This window comes from Mycteria americana, chromosome 2, assembly GCF_035582795.1.
Source record: "Mycteria americana isolate JAX WOST 10 ecotype Jacksonville Zoo and Gardens chromosome 2, USCA_MyAme_1.0, whole genome shotgun sequence".
Classification (NCBI taxonomy): Eukaryota; Metazoa; Chordata; class Aves; order Ciconiiformes; family Ciconiidae; genus Mycteria; species Mycteria americana.
In genome coordinates, this window is record NC_134366.1 from 6,871,842 (window position 1) to 6,891,880 (window position 20,039).

Genomic DNA, 20,039 nt, shown 5'->3' on the forward strand with positions numbered 1-20,039 from the left:
CAAAGCACTTAGAGGCTGGTTTTCAAAGGCATTCTGCTTCACTTGAAATCAATGAGTTTCACTATTGACTCCAGAGGGAGTCAGTAAAGCTAACAATTAGTGCTTTTAAAAATCTCACCTACCTTTAATGCCTCGCTCTAAGTGCGCAAGCAGGCACAGGGACGTTTAGGGGACACAGACTTGCACGACTCAAAAAGATCTCCCAAACTCTCAGAGTCCATTCCCCTGGCCTAAGGCTGTGTTTAGGATAGCTCAGACCTGGCCTGATATTTATTGCTTGACTTGTTCTAACAGTCCTGCAAAGGTGGAGGTCTCATGGTCCTCCTGAGAAGTCTGTTCCAGCACCTCACTACTTAATGCCTTTAGAAGATTTGCCCTGGGAGGACAGGTTCAGATCCAGATTCAGCAACCCAAATATTAGCATCTACCAGCAAGTCACGTGCTTCCCGCTCACTGGAGATCTTGGGCTCAGTTTGGTTGCCATCATGCCCGCATTTCCTGCTCCCCAGGGCCATGGATCACCTGCAGGTCCTATCTCTCAGTCCAGCCCTCCATCCAGCCTCACTCTCTCTTGGTGCATTATCAGCTCATTATTTTTTACCCTACAGCCACTGTGTAGGACATCAGGTCAGTGCCTTACCCACTGTGGCAGCCCTTAACATGCCAGAGGACCTTCATGAATTCCCTCAATTTTCCTTTTTCTGCACTAAACACACGCATTTCTTTCTGTTTTCCAGTTGCCCATGATATCGAGAGAAAAAAAGCTTTTTACAGTAGCTCGGTATCTGTTTATCCAGACTTATTAAAAGAAAAAAGTTTTAATTTCTTCATATATCCCTTATGTTCAGGTGCTTAGAAATAAGTAACATTTTCTCTATGAGAGCATAAGACCTTTAACTCTTAGTGATTTTATTTATTAATTAGCATCTTGCACATTGCCATGGCAACTGGATTCATTTGTTTTCAATCTAGATAGGAACCACGGTCAGCAGCAGAACAGCCCACTGAAGTCACTCATTTGTCTCCCATTACCAGCGTATCCAAGTCCAATGTGCTCAAAAGGAACCCTTCCCGTGACAGTAGAGGGTCTCAAATCATGGTTTATCTGCATGGAAATCACCAATGTTTTTTGATAACTACTAACTGAGGTAACGTAAAGCCCTGAGGTACACCCTTCTGTGCCTCCTCATCAAAAGCCTGCAAAATGCAGGCCATCATCATCATCACCAGGATTTTGTAAAGTGCCTGTATGCAGAGAAGCTCCACTGCTCTTTCTGGAACAGGCGTGTACATCACGGACATCTCACATAAAATGACAGGATACCGGCGAAAGGTGACCTCATAGAAAATTGGGCCAAGGCACTTTGGGGCCTGATCCAGCTCCCATTTAAGTTAGTGTGAGTCTAAAGGCTATAAATAGTGCTGCGAATGTTATCCGGTACTTTACTGATAGCCAGAACAGAGCTCGGAGCACAAGAATTAAGGCTGTGTGGAGGAGACTGACCCCCGTTCACTGCTTCAGTCTCACTGAAGTCCTCCTGCAGAGAGATAAATGTCATCCTTCTGGTGGGTAAATCACTTAACTCAAGAACTAACTATCCCAGAGGTGAGAAATACATGACGTATTTGCGTTTTCCTTGGGGACTGGCCTGGTAGTCACATTTCCATGCAAAGACGGTCTACAGAAATGCTGATAACCATTCAATGCCAACATGCTATTAAACTCTTTGCTGCCCCACGTGTCAGTGGCTAGCGGCAAAATACATTCATCAACAGTGGACTCTTCTCTCCCTACATGCGCATGACTCATGCAGATATTTACAAGACACATGCCTATCCTCAGGAGAAGGAGTAGGCTAGGTGAGGACAATCATGGTGCAAGTCACACTCTCTTTTTTTTGTTTTTGCTTTTTCTCCTCGCTCGTTTCCAGACTGTGCATGAAAGCATCTGATGTTCTGTAGGTGATTGCCAACATCTGGTATGGATGTCATACTGAATTATGTTAATTCTCACATCTCGCAGGAGGAATGGATGGTGGTGTGGGATCTTGCCATTTCTCATTGTTTGGTGTTGCTTGCATTTTCTGTGGTTTCTGATTTGCATTTGAATACTGATTATTTGATTAACCTCTGAATGTGTTAATTTCTACCTGCATTAACAGGAATGTTTGGGCCAAATCCTTCTTGCTTTCTGCAGATATCAGGCTGTCTATACAGCCCTCATTCCACTGATTTTGGATCTTGTGGTGTTGTTCATGTCCCTCAAGCAGGATTTGGCCCAGAAGCGTGGAAAGAATTCAGTGATTCAGGAAAAGCCTGATTCGATTACATGATAGGGAGTAATCTATAGACCCATTGTCATTAACAGGTGTAGCTGTTACTCAGCTTTGGATCAGATCCTCAGTTTTTGCTGCATGCTGCCTGGTTTGGTGTTTGACTTGCAAGAATTAAGTAAATGCCTTTAATGCCCCATAAATAGTATCTTCTATTAAGCTATATTGCAGTGTTCTTCATTGGCACTATTTCAAAGGAGGATTATTTATCTAGAAGATTTAACAGTGCTCTAAATTTGAATACATCTAGCATTGCTTTTACAAAACATGGGATTGATTCAGAGAAATGCAGAGCACCTGCAAGAGGTTCTGAGTGTCCTGATTTCCCCTCAGCCCTTCCATTTATCAGGCACAGAAAGTTTAAATGAATGGTGATTTAAACACTTTGTTTAGCAGTGAGTTGTGCCAAGCAACTTGATGGATGCTACTTAATTTTCTGGGCAAATTTTGTTTTTAAAGGGTGAGAAAAAACAGTTAAGATTGTAAGTATACCCCTCCCCAAATGGTTTTCCTGGAAAGTTTTAACAAAGGTCCAGGAGGCAGAGTACAGGTTATTTTTAAATGGTCTTTAATTACAGCAATTGTATTACTAAAGCATTCTCTTCTTAAACTGTTCAGAAACCTGTATGCTATTAAAACAAAAAAAGAAAAAGAAAGTAAAGCAGAAAGCCCTCTCATAAAGAAATTATTTGATACCTGCAAGGAATGAACTTGTAAAACTAATAGTATAGGATTACTACTCTATTTAAAACCCCCGTAAGTAAACTGAGAAAAACATGTTTCATGAAATGACCTTGATATTAACAATACTGGGGCCTGATTTTGAAAACAGATCGTCTTTATTGGTGATTAGGATTTTGTAGGTCTTGTTTCCTAATATTATCCTAATTCACATTAGGACTCCTGTTGTCCTTGCCCATGTGAGTAAGATTAATTAGTGTACTTAAATGATACAAATGCAGCCTCCAAGCCTGCATTTGTATTACAAACAAATACATGTCCTGCAGGGATTCCACAGAGGGTACTGAATTAAAAGAGTTTGTGGTTTGGCTTTTTTCCCTTTTTTAAGACTTGGTTTGCATTTGGACTTCCCAAGTTTCACCAGCTTCAGTGAAGAAACATCTGCGCGCTCAAAGGACAGCCAATGATGAGAATCATCAAAAACATTTCAGAATATTAGATAAAATAAACAAATATTCTAGTGCATTTACAAAACATATTTCTTTTTCCCCACCTCACTACTTGTTTAAGACCTGGCTGTCTTAAAGGTCTTATATTCTTAACACTGGATAAGGGTGAGACCCCAGCAAGTCATTCAGAATTGGGCTACAACTAAAACTAGTTTCACTTCAGGTATGAAGTTCACCCAAGATTAGATTATCAGACGAGCTGTGCTTTTTATTTAGGTGTCAAAATAGGTAGCCAAATCTACAGATGAACTCAAAAGTTCAAAGCTGGCCTTTTTCTAGGTACCTGAATAGAACTGACCTCATTTGTAAAATCTCTTTCTGGTGAGGAGTGCAGATAGCATAAAAATCCAGCTTTTGCCTAATGTGTGTACTGCAATATTTTTTGCTTTATTTTTGAGCAGAGCAGGGAGCTGTCTAACCTCTCCCTCTTTACCATGCCACAAACTAGCTTTAAAGAGGCAAACAAAGAATTTAGTGGAGAAAGGGCGCTATCCATACCTGATGGGTCAGTCCCTTTTGGTTAAAAGGCCGTTTTATAGACATTAATATCAGTCACAGGTTAACCTAATGGCAATACCCTATGCAGGACTGGAATATTTTAGGCTGCTGGATACAGAGACTGCTGGACCTGTTGACCATTCTAGCAGCTCATCCTCCTTTGAGAAACTATGATTTCCCCTTACTTTAACTGCAGAATTTTAAGCAAGACCAAAACCCCATTTTGCCTTCCTATGAGTCCTCAAGTACATTTTCATATTATTTTAAATTATACAGCACTAGCTCAGCCTTTGTGGCTGCCAAACTCTTGGGGTGGAATTCCAGGGAACTGAGCTTTAATGTGTATGATCATATTCAGTGAGCAAATCAATGTGCTTCTGAGTATTGCCCAGGAGAATTCCTCCTGTTTCCTCTTTGCATTTTCTTTTTTCCATTTAACTCAATTTCTCTTACTGTTGCCATACTGGTGACACTGATTATCAGAAACACTGATTACTACTTATCGAGTATTAATTAACTATAAATAGGAAAAAACCAACAAAATTGCTACCATTGTGCAGCTGATATTGCCATCCAACTACAGCACACAAGTTTAGAAGAAGGGTCTTTTTTTGAAAAGAGTGGGTTTTGTCATATTCATGTAATATTCAATCAGCTCAAATAGTGCTGATCTCCAGGAACAATTCAAAAGCAAGCAATATCTTTTGAGAAAACAGTATAATTATTTATATCTGTATAGTTATAGAATAATAAACTGAAGCTAGTGTTACAGGGTGAAATAACACAGGAGAAGCTAATTTGTGTGACCCAAGCCTTTGGTGTTTATAATAAGATGATTTATCTGCATTGGCAGCATATTATAAAATGATTAACTTTGCCCAGGTATTGTTGGAGCCTCAGGTTCTTTTACTCAAATAGTTTCCACTGGTTTTATTTCATTGCCCATATTATTTGGCTTCTAATCCCAAATTCTTGTTGTCTTAAGCAAATGAATTGAAGGCAGAGGAATTATTCATGTGGGGACAGCGAGCTGGATTTGGCACTAAAATATGTATAATAATCAGGGAATAAATAACATGTCCATACCTCTTCATCTGTTTATGTGAGGGATAAAGTTATCAGAATCACCTGAGTGATTTAAAACTAATATACATTCTCAAAATTCAATGGGATTTAGGCTTTACAGCCTTTACTGCAGCTCCGTGAAAATATAAAAGACATTCCGTATTTTCTGTACCCATGAATATTTTTGTATCTCACTGTTCCTCCATCCAGTTCTTTCCCTCCATTTTTAAATCAGTGTTTGTGTAAGAGTAATACCAAGACTTTTGTCCAGACAAAAGTAGGCCAAACTAAATGTTCATAGTGATCACTTGTCTCTCGTTTCTGCCGTCCAGTTACAAACATGTAGTAGAAACCCTTCCGATTTTCCCTTCCATGGAGATTTTCATCATGAAAAGTAGCTATCTGCAGACATGTTTCAGCCTCTCAGTCTATAAACTCTTGGCTTTTATCTCCCTAGGACTGAAGACCATTGTAGGGGCACTTATCCAGTCTGTTAAGAAACTTGCTGATGTGATGATCCTGACCGTTTTCTGCTTGAGTGTCTTTGCCCTCATAGGCCTCCAGCTCTTCATGGGCAACTTGCGACACAAGTGTGTCAGGGACTACACCAAGTTTAACTCAACCAATGGCACATTGTACTTGGATGGTAGGATGTGGAACACCTCAGAGGAATTTCTTAGTGATCCAGGTAAGCTCTTCTTTACCCTGTTGTCTGTTTTTTGGTTTTTTGGTTTTTTTTTTATTTTATTTTATTGACCAAAATCTATATGTCAATCAGCAAATGCAGCGTTATGTTGACTACTGGCTCTTCATGATGTTGATGTGGTTTTGAAAGATCTAGGTAACTTTTTCTGATCTCTGTGGTGCCTTCACAGTTCATGCTGAAAGTATTTCTGGTGCTTTCCTACGATACAGGCTAAGGTCCTAGTTTCATCACTGATGATTTTCACAGTTTTAGGGTGTCTCATGATATTTTGCTTAAAGCTCCCTTTCCTGGAATTAGGCAATCACATGAAAATTTCAACTCTGTGTGGTCTGGTTTGCACACTGTTTCATTAAGACAATTTATAGCTCTTGCATTTTCTAACAAAACTTCAAAATTTGAATTAAGGGTCTTAAAAAACTGAAAAGCAAAGCAGAGCAATTCAGTATTTATTAATCTGAAAAATCCCAAGAGTATTTTTTTAAGGAACTCTTATGCTATTAGGGCCCTAACTCATTATCTGGGTTGGGCCATTGTCTGTAGTATCTGGTGCTCTGATGTTTACTATCAAAAAGCTTGTTTTCTAGGCTAAAGCAATTTTTAATACTCTACAGTCTGCTGTACTTTGAATTGCAATGAAATAGGTTCACTGAACTAATTTATTAACATTTTTAAAAAATAAGCATTTCATGTAAATAAACTTCAGAATGTAAACAAAGTGGCCCAGCTGTTGCTGCTCCAAAAGCCTCTGAGTCACTGGAGGACCCACACCAATTGCAACGGACATGGACTCACATCTAAAACAATTCAGTGATGCTCTTGGGGGAAGGAAGCAGCCAGACTGATGTGCGTTGGTAGGAACTTATCACCAGTGACCTTTGGTATTTTATTTATTTTGAAGAGAAGAATGAACCACATAATCAATGCATTAACTGGAAATTTGGTTGGGAGGAGGTGACATAGTGTCATGGGGTACCTCTGCTCTGACTGTATGGACCCTTCAGTCCTGTATCTCCAGCCATCTGCACTATAAAAACGCAGCGCCTGACTCCTGGAAGTTGCCTGGCTTGACCCAGGACTCTGTTGAACGCCTGGCACAAGGTTGCCTCCAACTTCTGCTGGCTTCTCAGCATTGTACAAGTCTTCAGCCAGGCTACATGGTCCAGGGATTGGGCCGAGGGCAGTCCCACCATTCCCCACTGGTGACTTCTGGCCTTTCTGCTCGATTCCTCTCCCTGCAGTCTAAGCAGCCCTGGAAGTAGTGGTGTTAGAAAGGTTTAATTCAAGGAATAAAAAGCTCAACATTGGTGTCTTTAATGCATGATGTGGTTGATGCAGCATTAAGGAAGGGCAGCTCATGAAGCTCTGGCTGAGGCTGAATGAGGGCCATCTTTGGGACTAACCCTGACCATCAGGTTATGTGTCCCCTCAGCACTGCCCTCTTGTCAGCTGAGAGGGGAAAGAGCTCTGTGCCAGAGCTAAAAAACCACAGTGGACCTATGCTGGCCTGTGATGAGCCTGCTGACATGTTTTCCCACCCATGCTCTTTGTGCTTCCAGCTTGGAGATGAGTGCTCATGGAGCTAGTAAAGATATCTCTGCACCTGTGGTGGATTAAGGCACTTCACGGCTCCTCCACCCACAGATAACTGATAGCTGTGAGAGGTGCTGCTCTCCCTCTCTCATAGAGGCACTGAGAGATAAAAAAGTGATGGCTGGAAGTATAAAACCCTGCAATAAAGGTGAAGGGATGAAACAGAGCTGTGAAGATAGTCTGATTCTCTGGAAATGGAAGTAGGGTAAATGTACTACTGGATAGTCTCTATAAAAATATAGTTAATGTCAGGGCCAGCTGCAACATTGCTTTAAATGGGAGGAATTGTACAGCTGCTCCAGCATACCATGAGCAAGTTTATTTGTGTAGTCCTGATATGTGGAGGAGGGGAGATGCTCCCATAAATCCATTTAGTAAATCCAGCAATGGTTAATATGGTCATGAAAATATACTTGTTATCACTAAAGGAGACTTACCTATTAGAAAAATAATCAACTTGTTAAGATAATGGATTAAAGTGAATTAAAGTTTGACCATGTGGTGTTAATAACAAGTAATAATAATATCAATGAGTGTTTTCATGTTTTCATAGTATCTGAAAATAAAGACATGGTGCATTATGGCAAACAGCCATCAGTTATGGTAGATGGACAAAAATGATATAAATAGTTGAAGCGTTGAGTCAGTGCAGCAGGCCACTGAAGAACTAGAAGAAAAGTAGATTTATAGGAAAAATGTACTGATCTCTGAATAAGAATAATGAAGTGTTCCTCGAAATGCTGGAGAAGGTGGCTTAGCTATTAGGCTAGGGAGAACAATATTAAGTAGGATTTTCATTTAATGTTGACTATTGCACTAAAGCAATTCAGAAATGGAAGGACTGGCTCATTTTGTAACTAGATGGGATAGTGCTTTATATTTCATTTTGCATAAGTATTATGGTGAAATGAAGTGACTGTTTAACAGAGTAGTACTGACCACAATTTAATAACAGTCCAAACTTCAAGTACTGCAGGGAATTAAGCAATACATACAGTTAGATTAAAGTGTAGGCAGACCAAATTAGAAAAAAAGAGGAATATATTAAGAAACAGAGTAGTGTCAGTGTTTATTTGGAAGAAGAACTAGAGAAGAAAATTGCCCAACATGTTGAGATAGTAGAGTTCACTCGAAGGGAGCACAGACAATTACAGAAGCTCTTCGGAGACTTCAAAAACCAATGTGGCTGAGTCACTTAGTCCGGTGCAGGGATACTAATCTAAAAAACAGAAAAGAGAAACCTGAAGTACTGTCAGAGATTCATAATAATACCTAAAAAAAAAGGATGTAAAGAAATAAAGGAGTGAAAAACACTCAAAAGCAAAATTGGAAAAATTAATTGTTAATTCTGTTCATCAGGACACTGAAATAGAGAATCAAAACGGGGTGATATGCCAGTTCTGCTCTTCTTGGGGAGCAAAAGTTTGCTTTGGATTCTTTGAGAGAGTTTTTAATGTTTTAAAGGACAGCAGGGAGCCTCTGAAATGGTATCAGCCTCCTCTTGTGCCTTTGAATCTTTTTTGCATGAATGGAAAACCAAAAACGAGTGGAACCCCTTAAGAGGGTAATACAGTGAAGAATTGCCTGGTGCTGCAGAGGAAATAGCTGAGAGACTTAGTCATGATGTGCAAAGAAAGATAAGAACTCAGTTTTCCATCTTTCTGAGCCCTTTTTAGTTTGAGATAACTGTGTGCCACAGGCACTTGGTACAGGAGACATTTTGATTTTGTAGAAGGCCTGGGATAGCTTCAGCTCTGCTTTTTTATTCAAAACTGACTTGGGATATGGACTAAATTGTATCCTCTCTCCTTTCCTTATCTCCTTTCAGTCCCCAGGCAGGAAATGTCTTCTCATCTCTCTTCTCAATCTTCTTGTTTTAATTTTATAGATGGGGAAAAAAAGTCACTTTATAAACTTTGCATCATCAGTGGCTTAACCACAATTGAAGGAATTGATCCTTGAGGAAATACCCACCGTTCCCCCAGAGTTCAGGAACTCCTTCCCTTCGCTACACACTCAAGACCCACATGTACTTTCCTGCTCTACCACTGTGGTCACCATGCCTATCTTGGCTGATGGTTGCAGGTGCTGCCTAGCCTCTCTGCTACCCCTGTTCCTGCCTCCACCACCAGTAAAGGCAACATACCAGCACCAGTAGCGGTGGTGACAGGAACTGTGGTGGCAGGAGAAAAATCTTTTTTCCCTAAATCTGGAAAAAAAAAGATTCGGTCCACTTCTGTGCATGATAGGTCCATAAGCAGTCAGCCCCCACCACCTCCCCTTTCAGGCCATTGACTGTTACTTAATCTTTCTTGCATGAATTTGTCAATCCTATATTGCAAGGTTGCTAGTGTTGTTGAGAGTTGTTGGCTTCTCTCCTCCTGTTGTGCATCTGCCATGAGACAATCTTATAAACTAAATCCCATAAGGAATAAGGATTTCCTACCTCTCCACCGAACACTTTGCTTGTTCTTTCCATCGTTTTGACAGCTCCTGCAGCTGGAGGGAGTGCTGGGTAACTTGGGAAGCAAGGGACAGCGCCCTTAAGCATGGGGATTCAGTGGGAAAATTCACACTGAGAGATCTCTTCCATTTAGCTTCACTAATCACTAAGTCCTAGCATACAAAAGTAACATTGAATATTCTCAATCAGACCATCAAGAAAGGGACTTTCTTGGCACTGTCATTAAAAGCTTAATTTTGTGAAAGAAACTTCCTCTAAGCTATTGGAGGTGCCTCTGGTTCCTCAGCTTAGGTATTGGGCATGGGGTCATGGTAAGGTGAGATACCTGCTTAGTCCTTCCTCAACTGATAGTGTTGATGCAGATCAAAAATCTGCTTTTTGGTGGGCACATCTATCTCATGACAGGATTTTTTCTATTCTTTCCATCAATTTAAATGACTCTAGGTCTTCACAATTTACACACCAACCTCTAAGAAGAAGGCTTATCAGAAAAGTTATTCCAGTCTGGTTTTGCCTCCAGTGAGTAATGCTTACCATTGCAAACCTAGGAAGGGGAAAAGGAAGCTTAAGGCAGAAGCAGCTCATCAGGTCTCCCAGCCTCCTCTGTAGGACTGTTCTTTGCCTATATGAATGGAGTGCGGGGTGGGGGACAGTTAAACATTAGATAGAATCAGGCTAAAAAATTCTTCATGTCAAGTGCCAATGGTAAAGTTAAAATGGAGACACAGCTTGTTCATCTGGGAAAACACTGGCTACTGGTAAGTAATTATTTTCCTACCTTCAATTCTAGATTTGGTAAGGGACTGCAATCAATAAGCCCAAAGAGGATTATTTTTAGACATTAATAACAACAAACCTGGGAATCTGAAGTTGTAGATACAGCAGTGCTCATGTATAAGAATGAAATAAAGAAAAAATTTACAAAATAGTGATAGTTTACATCTACAGCATTATGAAAATTATGTGATCAATGTATTGATATCAAAGTTATTGAGCTGTTAGTTATCTTTAGGAGAGCTAATAGTTTAGAAATACCAGCTCATTTGAAAACTGCAAGCTTAATTCCAATACCTGTAAAGAATTCTAGGAAAGCAGCTGCAAATAGCATGCTTGAAAGGCTGTCTTAGGTTGTGGTGTTTACATTAAAGATGTATTTGATGAAGCGAAGCTTTATGAATGTGTGAGTCAGAGTGGATTGAAAGGTATATGATGTCAGATATGTCACTGGTTTAGGGAGAGAAAAGACATACCAATGGACTGAGTGTAGTTGATTCACATGGCTGGTGATTGTAGAATCTTTAATGTCATTTATGTATTCCATTACTAAAATGGATTATTGACTAGTCGGTAAGTAGTAAGTAGAAATCTGAGTTGAAATAGTGTGTTCTTTGCAGAGTAGGGCTCAATGGAAGTGCTGAACACATAAGAAAAAAAGCTTTAACCCCCGCACCTTAAAAATATAGTAAAATTATTGTAAAATCACTTTTGAAATTATAGTCTCAAACCCCAGTATTTTCTTTTTTCTTAAACTAAATATCCTACTTAAGACACACTGAAATGGTCTTGTTTTCAAAGTGTTCGATGTATGTTTTCTCTCAAAATTAGTATCTAGTAAGTTAAAATAAAAACCTGTAATTTCTTTTAGATAATCCCGTCCAGAATGTTGAAATAATAAAAAAAATAGTTTAAGATTTATTAACCTTTTACTGGGAGGAATCAACTGCCATTTTTATAGCTTAAAAGAGGACTTTTCAAGGATGTTATTTTTTTCTTCCAGATTAGTTTCTGGCATTCATTTCACGGCATTGATTTTTCTCTTCTGAAGTCAAACTGTGTAGTTACCAAAGGTCTGGAAAAAAAAGCTTTAATTATAAAAAAAATTCTGGATAAAGATAAATGTAATATCTATTTTGTCATCTCCAGTTAGACCTGGAAGGTTGCTTCAGGTTCTATGTTTAGAAAGATGTATAAATACATTAAATTTAGGTTCTTATTTTAGTTACCTAGTCTCTGCAGCTCCCAATTACATCCATCAAAGTGATACTTAAAAGACGTTTGGATGAGGTGCTTAGGGACATGGTGTAGTGGTGGTCTTGGCAGTGTTAGGTTTACGGTTGGACTCGATGATCTTAAAGGTCTTTTCCAACCTATACGATTCTGTGATTCTGTGATAGGAGTGATTTGGAGAAGGAACTTTCTGAGATGGCCTCTGGAGGAGCCTGTTTAATTTTATATCCCTTAATCATGCTAGGCAGCCTAGGTAGATGGTCCAACTAAACCAGCCACTCTAGATGCCTAACACTGAGGAATGTGAGCACTCTTCGTAGACAACCTTTGGTTGCAGAGCAACTTGCTGAACATTGATGTGATACCCATCTGAATCATGGTCTTCTTGGGTACTTAAGAAGGGGTCACAGGCTTGTGGGAAGCAACTGGTCTTGCACATGATGTAAATGCAATTAAAGCCACTCTGACTGCTCAGAGCTGATAAATCAGGAGCGGTTCCAGACCAATGTGCAATAATTCTAGAGTCTTTTCACATCCTCCTCTTTGATGTCCTAGGTGTAATGCACCGTTGAAATAAACGGGCACGGATGTTGAGACATATATCCGTGAATATATAAAAATATGTATGTGTGTATATAGATGCGTGTATGTCTTCTCTAAGCTCTGTGCTTGATTATTAACTCTGCCTGACAAATGGCTTCGTTTTTGCTTTCAGAACCACTGAAATGGAACTGTATGAACAGATATTCTGAAACTGTATGAGAACTGTATAGAAAATAATGATGTCCAAGTCAGATAATAAATGTAGCAAGTTTGGGAAGAGCTGAAGTGTTTGAGGTGTTGTCTGAGGTGGTAATAGAAGACAGTGAGTGTTTGATGAGTAATTATGGAGGTGGGAGGAAAGAGGGAAGCAATAAATCAGGTTGAGACTGGAATAGGTGTTTTATTATGTATGATTGTATGTGAACCAATGATTAAGACAAAGAACCTCTCTGGGCTTTCAGACTGTGCTTGTCAGCGTGGAATCTATTCATGTTACTCCGCCATTAACTGTAAATATTGTGGCTTTGTTCGGGTGCTGTGGATCTTTTGACAAATAGCTTCATAAATGCTCAAACGTTAATGCTCTGATGTGTTATTAACATGGGTATTGTACCTGTGCACTTTAATGTTTTAAGCTAAATAGAAAAAGAAAGGCCCAGCGGAAGAAGTGCAAGGATCAGAAGAACATAGGAATTGGTATTGTTCTATCAAATACAGTCTCTTCCCGACAATTCAATAGGAATTTTTTTGGCCTTGTGGTGAAAGAGTAAGTTCTTATCTTGGAACAGTTTGTAAAACAGGAGGATTTGTCCCCCGTACACATTTTTTTTTCTCTCATTACTGCATTACTGCTCACAGAAAGGAGAGATCTACTAGAGGAAAGACCTGCCATGGAAGATTCAGACTGAACATTTTCAGTTTTCCTGCACCTTCCTATTGTTCATAAACTACCAAACTAATATACCACTTGACTCGCACAGTGATGTTCAAAGAGGCATTTGAAAGGACTCTGTCTGTGCCCTTTGGAGCCTGTCCATGGACTTCTGCTTGCTCTGGGTTCAGCAATGACGTGCCTTGCAAAGGCAAGAGCTAGCATTCACTTTTAACTCTGAACAGTCAGCCCAGGTGCACCATGAGGTCACCGCTAAAGAACGGCTTGCATTGCTGCTTTCTCTTATTGCACTGGTTTTAAGGAATAAGTAAAGAAATATTTTCTCCTGATACTTTTCATCAATGATGAATTCACCCAAGTGAGGTGGAGATAAAATATGGGAATTGCGAGGCTCAGTCTGGCCTTGGTGTACCTACAGCAGCATCTGTCTGTGACACAGAATGGCCCCACGTGTTCCAGAAGACATTAATACAGCCTGAAGTACAGATATTTTTCTAAATTTGTATTAACATTAACTATTATAACTCTGGGTATCCTTATCTACATAAGCAACAAATCTCTCTTCGAATGTTTTGGCCACAGGGGCAGCCTGCAGCAGTAACTTCAGCAGTTGAAATGGCAAGTGTAGTGAAAAATATTTCCTTTATCTTTAGTTTTGAAAAATTTTTCTTTTTTTTTTTTCTTTTTTTCCCCCTCCGTTTTCTTAGGGCAAACAACATTGTTATCATGTTCTGTGACTGGGAGCACACAAAGCTCCCTGTTCCAATTTTCCAGAATGCATGGTATTTTTGACTCTGATAGTCACCTCTTTTCTAAGATAAAAGATCTCCATTTTTTCAATTGCTCTTCTTATTAAACTTTTCCCAGTCATTCTCATTACCCACTTCTCAATACCCTCCAGTCCAGCAGTTACCCTATTGAAAGCAATGCTGTGGTCTGTCTTCTGGATGAGACAAGCCACTGATTTATAGGTTGTTTCCTGTACAGTACTCCATCCTGTTCCTCCTGCATCTCAATATTACACTTTTCTTTGATCACAGCTTCTTATTACATAAAAGTGTTGGCTAAGGGTCCTTAAAAAAATCCATATCTCTTACCTGAACTGATACAGGGAATTTAAAACTTCACAAGGTTATGGATCGGAGAGATATTCTCCTTCTCTGCTTTACTTCACATTCTGACAACGTAATATCTCACTTTACATTTCTCCACTGTTTTTTTTTTTTTTAGTGGGATAGGCCTCTAGTGTTCTTCATTCAGTTGTGGCCTTGAACTTGATTTACCTGGAAAATACTGTGTATAGTGGATTTTGTCACCTTTCTGCTCACCCTCTCTTTCCCTTGTACTTGTAAATGTAATAAAGTGGTGCAGATACAGCCCTCTCTTAGCCTGCAGAGATACTGCACATTGATGTTTCATCTTAACCTTTGTCTTCTGTCCCTTAGTCAGTTTTTGATCCAATTCATTTGTTTTCTTTATCACAGTACAAGCAGGAGTATTTTCTTCTATTTTTCTGGCATCTGTCTGTAATCACAAATGCATTCGACCCTTGTAGCAGCTTTTGATTTTAATTCTTTTGTGTGAAACATAAAGAAAACTCCACAAAACACAAAACCTCTACAAAACTTCCAGAGAGCACACTTCAGCATTTTGCTGCCTATTTATGTGAAATGTATGTCTAAACAAGTGGTACTAAATATGCTTTTAGTTACGTGCTACGCAGCCTACAGCCCTAAGTGTGGGTCTGCGGGACTGATCAGACACAGAGACATGGAAGGAGGTTATCTGAAGATGTTTAAAAGCCAGCATGTGTATTTTTTGCTAGTCATTGTCTCCTGTCTTGTCTTCCTCGGGATGCCCATGAACTTGGCATGATCCCCAAGCCAATTTGACAGCCTTGGTGGAGCATCTAAATTCTCCTCTCCCCTCTGGTCTGCAGCTCCAAACACTCCTGTTGTGCTTTTCCTTCCCTCAGACTGTACAGGCAGCATGAACCAGGTACTCTGGATCTTTGAGGCTTTCAGAGCTTCTTCCTAGTGCACGGGAGCCATCTAGCAGAGGGCTTGATTGATATTTTCAGTGGCTTTTTCTCAAAAAGGGAAAAAGCTGTACTACCAAAATTGGACACGTTCCTTTCTGTGCTATGGTGACTGCTGAGCCCTGGGAAATTGCTTCCTTTGGCTTCTCTCGAGCATGGGGGAAAGCACTGATAGGAGCCTACCAGAGACACTTGAGCTTAAGGAGACCACTTTCCTCTCAACACCCCGTTGTATAGTTTTCTACAACCGCCTCCCAGCCCCTCCATATCTCCTGCAGGATAGCTCAAGCCCCGAATTCAGGGCTGTAGTTACCCTCAAGTCATGTATAAGCCAATGTTTATATAATATCCTCAAAACAAAGTTGGCTGCTTGGACCCTGCCCCTCTACCCGCCCAACCATCCTCACAATTATCTCCTCTTGTTCCTTTTTTAACTGAAGTTTTGAAAATGTCCTCCCAGAGAGTGAAGGGGTAAGGTGGCAGGAGAGAGCTGGGCCAGAAGCGAGTGCCCAGGGGAAGAGGGAGAGAAGGACGGGAAGCAAGAAGGGAGAGGAGAGCCCCTGAGAGCCTGCAAAACTCGCCAAAAAGGCTGGCAGTAGCAAATGCTAGGGGACAGCAGAGGAGACCCAGATCCCCTGTCAAGGGGCGAGCAACAGGAGAGTAACTGATTATTATAATTATTTGCAACCCCTTTTAGCAGGGAAGAACTAACTGGCGGTGCCATTTATTCCCAAGCATTCTTCCCTAATAATACCCTTAATACATCCTGTTCCATCGCTTTTGTGAGGCATGTTTTTCATCTTCAAACTCAATTTCATTTATTAGAGACTTCACCGTGTGTGACACAGTGTGCACACAGCAAGTGCAGCAAGGATTCGTTTTAATTATTATGTATTACCAGGAGGTACAACGTGTTTGTGCCGGTGGGCGAAAGGGCGAGGAGGGGGTGTTATCTATTTTGTTTCTGTGTCACGTATCACAACTGTACAGTGATGGAGCTTTCTGAATTGCATTTTAAATTTGGAATCGGGATGTTTGGTGGCTGTCAGTGCTCTGTGCCAGCCGGAGCACAGGGAGAAAGCCTCCAACCAGCAAGCACCCGTGTGGCTGCAATAAATAGTCTGAGATAACAGACACCTCTCTGAAGTTTTTGTTAGAAAGTCAGCCAGAGGACTCTACTCTGGGCAGTGACTAATGATATTTGAATGCTGCTCTTTATGCAAGTGTGATAATATATAGGGTTTTTTTTCAAGTTGGAATGAATTTGTTGTAAGACGAGTCAAAATATAATTTCAGTTGGGTCTTCAAAGGAGGAACAGAAGCTGGACTCAGAAACCATGTTTTCTAAGCTGACTCTAACCTTTTCCATTTTTCTGAACTGGAAACTTTTCCTTTCCTTTGCATAGAAATGAGGAGGACTTCTACCCTGCAGCTCTACATACCCCACTGTAGGTGGGGAAAGTATAAGCTGGAGCATAATTTTAATTAGAATAAATTATTTTTTCAAGGAAGGTTGCTTTTTTTTTTTCCTTAGCTTGACAGGTGGAGCCATTGTGAATGTTTGCTCTGTTAGAATTGCCTGGTGTGGAAGGGAGCAATGCAGAAATCTGAAAGTTATTGATAAATCGGAAAAAGTGTAGAATGAAACAGCAGAAATGATGAGAAGCTTGAGGAATTGACTTTGGAAGGAAGACATTTAAAGAATAGTCTAGACAAATTTGTGTACTCCCTCACTACTTGCATACAGCAACTTTAAAACTAGGGTTAATGCTGTGTGCTTTAGCAGTGTAGGAGGCAGAGCGTGGACTTGCAGTAGACACAGCAACTCATGGTGTTATAGGAGGAAAAAATGGGGTGATGTATTTTCATCTTTCTAATGCTGTTGCAAACTTAAGCTTTAAGAGACCACTGATTGTTAGGGCTGCTACCAAGCCTCTTGGTGTCCCTGGAAAGCCAGGAGCTCTGAGGATGTTGGAGAGATTTAATTACTCTGGGTTGATGTAAATGTAACTTGAGAGCTGGATTAGTGAACATTGTTTCCTGGGCTGTGTTTAGTATAAGGTCCGTTTGCTGGTGATGAAGAAGAGCAGACATTACTCCACTCCACAGTCATGGTGTTTTGCTGCCTGGGCTCCATGTCACATCTAAAGACAACCATCAGTAGTCCCTGCCAAATAATAATGTAATGTATAACAACTGTGCTGAGTAATATTTGTTATTAACCTTTTCCTCAAAACAATTAAGGGAATTCATTAGAGGAGTGTTTACTCTTTGATGCTACAGGTGCGTTAATGTCAATGCCAAGGAAGATGTGATTCATAGTAGATGGAGGCAAACCTCTACTACTTTCCATCTAACTGGCACAAGTACTGACTGCAGTGAGGTTATGGTAGTGTGAGCTTCGCCATACCCTGTATACAGCACGGGCTGTAAGCTTGGGCCAAATCTTTCCTTTTACTGGTGCTTGAGCCGCTTTGGCTGAAGGAGTTGCCATCATCTCACTGTCCTTTGCAGGTAGACAAAACTCTGTAAGAAGGTTGTAAGCTGCTTGTGAGCACTCACTTTACAGGGTAATTTTACTGAACTCGGCACCTCTAAAACACAAGCCCTGGGAAGACACTAACATATGGATTCATCATACATCTATTTAATGGCAACAGAATCAACCTAACACAAGTAATACTATGTCAGGAGCATTGGAGATACAGGGTCTTAGTATGTATTGATAAGGCTCAGGCACAAATATGCATATGTTTTGGAGAAGATTACATCTGGTTACTAGAAAACATATTTCTGTTGAATTTTTGCCTGCTAAGTACTGACAGGAAATGGTTTGTATTATTGAAAAATAGATGAGTTTATTATGGAGTAAATAATGTGTGATCGACCAGAAACTGATAGGAAGCCAGAGTTATTCTGACCAGTTTTTAAAATTATTTTAATATGATCAAGTAGTTATCTTACTCTGGAAATTCCTGTAGAAAAGTTCCTAAAAGGCATTGTATACACCATAACTGTGACATCAATATTTTAGTAAAGATGGTAGGAAAAAAAAAAAGATTATTTCCTTTGGAAAGAATGGCGTGTTGCATAAAGATTATGTACACACATGCACACATACAAATGTCATTGTTTTGGCTTGATTTTACTTTAAAAATTGAAAAAAAAATCTAATATGGAGGTTTTCAGTTTTGTTTTCCACTTTTGTTTTCCTATTTTGTTTCCCACTGACATGCAGAATTTTTCAGTGAAAAAAACTGACAAAACAAAAACTAACTAGAATCTTCCAAGACAATGAAAAAGTCATTGTGTTTTCAGGTGGTGGTGATCAGTTTGAGCAGTCTATGTTTCACAGAGAAAATCCTACTGTAAATGAAAAAGAAGTTTTATGTTTTTTGTCCGTGTTAACTGATGGAAAGTTGAAGCCATGGGTTAATATGATACCAAGATGGTTCGCTCTTAAAAGCAAGAGTGATGACTGCTTGCTTCTTAAAGACCTCCGACTGCCTGGCATGCTTGATCGAAATCCAAACCAACTTGCTTTGAATGACAAATTGATTGTCATGTGCATTTTTGTTGTGTGCATTTGTCTCCTTGGGTATAATACTCTAATCCCCCCTTCATTTATTAGTAGGGAATCAGCAATTCAGCTCTTCCTGAGGCTGAAGTTTGGCATGGTGGCTGTGACACCTCTGTTGCACAGTTGCAGACTCCATGGTGAAGATACCCTCTCCCAGCAGCATGTACACACTGGTTCCTCAGCATGCATTTTATAGCACTCTTTGGCACCCACCGTATTGCTTGTTTTAGAAATGTGAATGTTTAAGTCAATAGCAGACAACTGAATTTTGTCTGTTCTTGAGATTTAAAATTTCTTGTTTGCACAGAGAGTCTCCTTTTCCCCCTTACTTCTGTGCTCTGACTCTGTTCTCATCTTCTTATTTGGCTGACCAGGAGGTGTTGGTTCAGTCTTCAACCAGCACTGTGCTCCAGAGCTTCAGTCATCCCTCGAACAAAGTGGTCAATGCACAGTGACAGATCTATGGTCCTCCTGGTCTTAGTATTTGCAGTATGAAAAGTGGCAATCCCCAGGGAGTAGTGCATGTTTGTGAAGTTCAGGGTAGCCCATGTAGTGACCATTTCATAACAAGGTGCAGAACCTTTGCAGTTGTTTGTCTATCTCTTATCTCATGGTTGTGCCCTGTTGCCTCCATACCCCAGAGTCTGATGGGTTTGTGTCACTATGTATCCCAAATAAGATACCGTCTGTCCTGAGAAAACAGAAGTCTTTCACCAGCAGAAACAGAGGGTGAAAGGAGATGGAAGACATGACATCCTCCCCCATTTGTGGTGACTGATCACAGATCTTTAACCATATTGAATACCTGGCTGTTGCTGTCAGTCAGGATGCTTCCGTAGAAAGCCCACATTTAAGACAAAGTGGAAAAGTATACAGTCTGAGCAGGATATATGCTCTGATAACTTGTGAACACCATCACGTGCCCTCGTAACCACAAGCTCATGGACAGTAATTCCCTCCTGGCATGCAGCAGGGCAGGGCTTTTCCACTGTTCGCAGCTTACTGAGAAAGCCACAGCACATCTGTTCGGTGGCTTGTGCCATTGAGCATTCTTTGCATAGCCTGCCTGGATAAGCTGTCACTCTTGATTTTTAAAACATTTCACAACAGAGGGTTAGCCTAGAATGGAGAAC

The 20,039-nt window shown here is 40.2% G+C and overlaps 1 protein-coding gene across 1 annotated transcript in view; it reads left to right on the forward strand.

The window, feature by feature from the left end:
• Positions 1-20,039, forward strand: part of LOC142405259 (sodium channel protein type 5 subunit alpha-like) — a 222,068-nt gene that overhangs the window by 59,884 nt on the left and 142,145 nt on the right. The window contains exon 7 of the mRNA XM_075492326.1: positions 5,544-5,774. Coding sequence (XP_075348441.1) covers positions 5,544-5,774 — 231 coding nt within the window. The remainder of the gene's footprint in view (positions 1-5,543; positions 5,775-20,039) is intronic.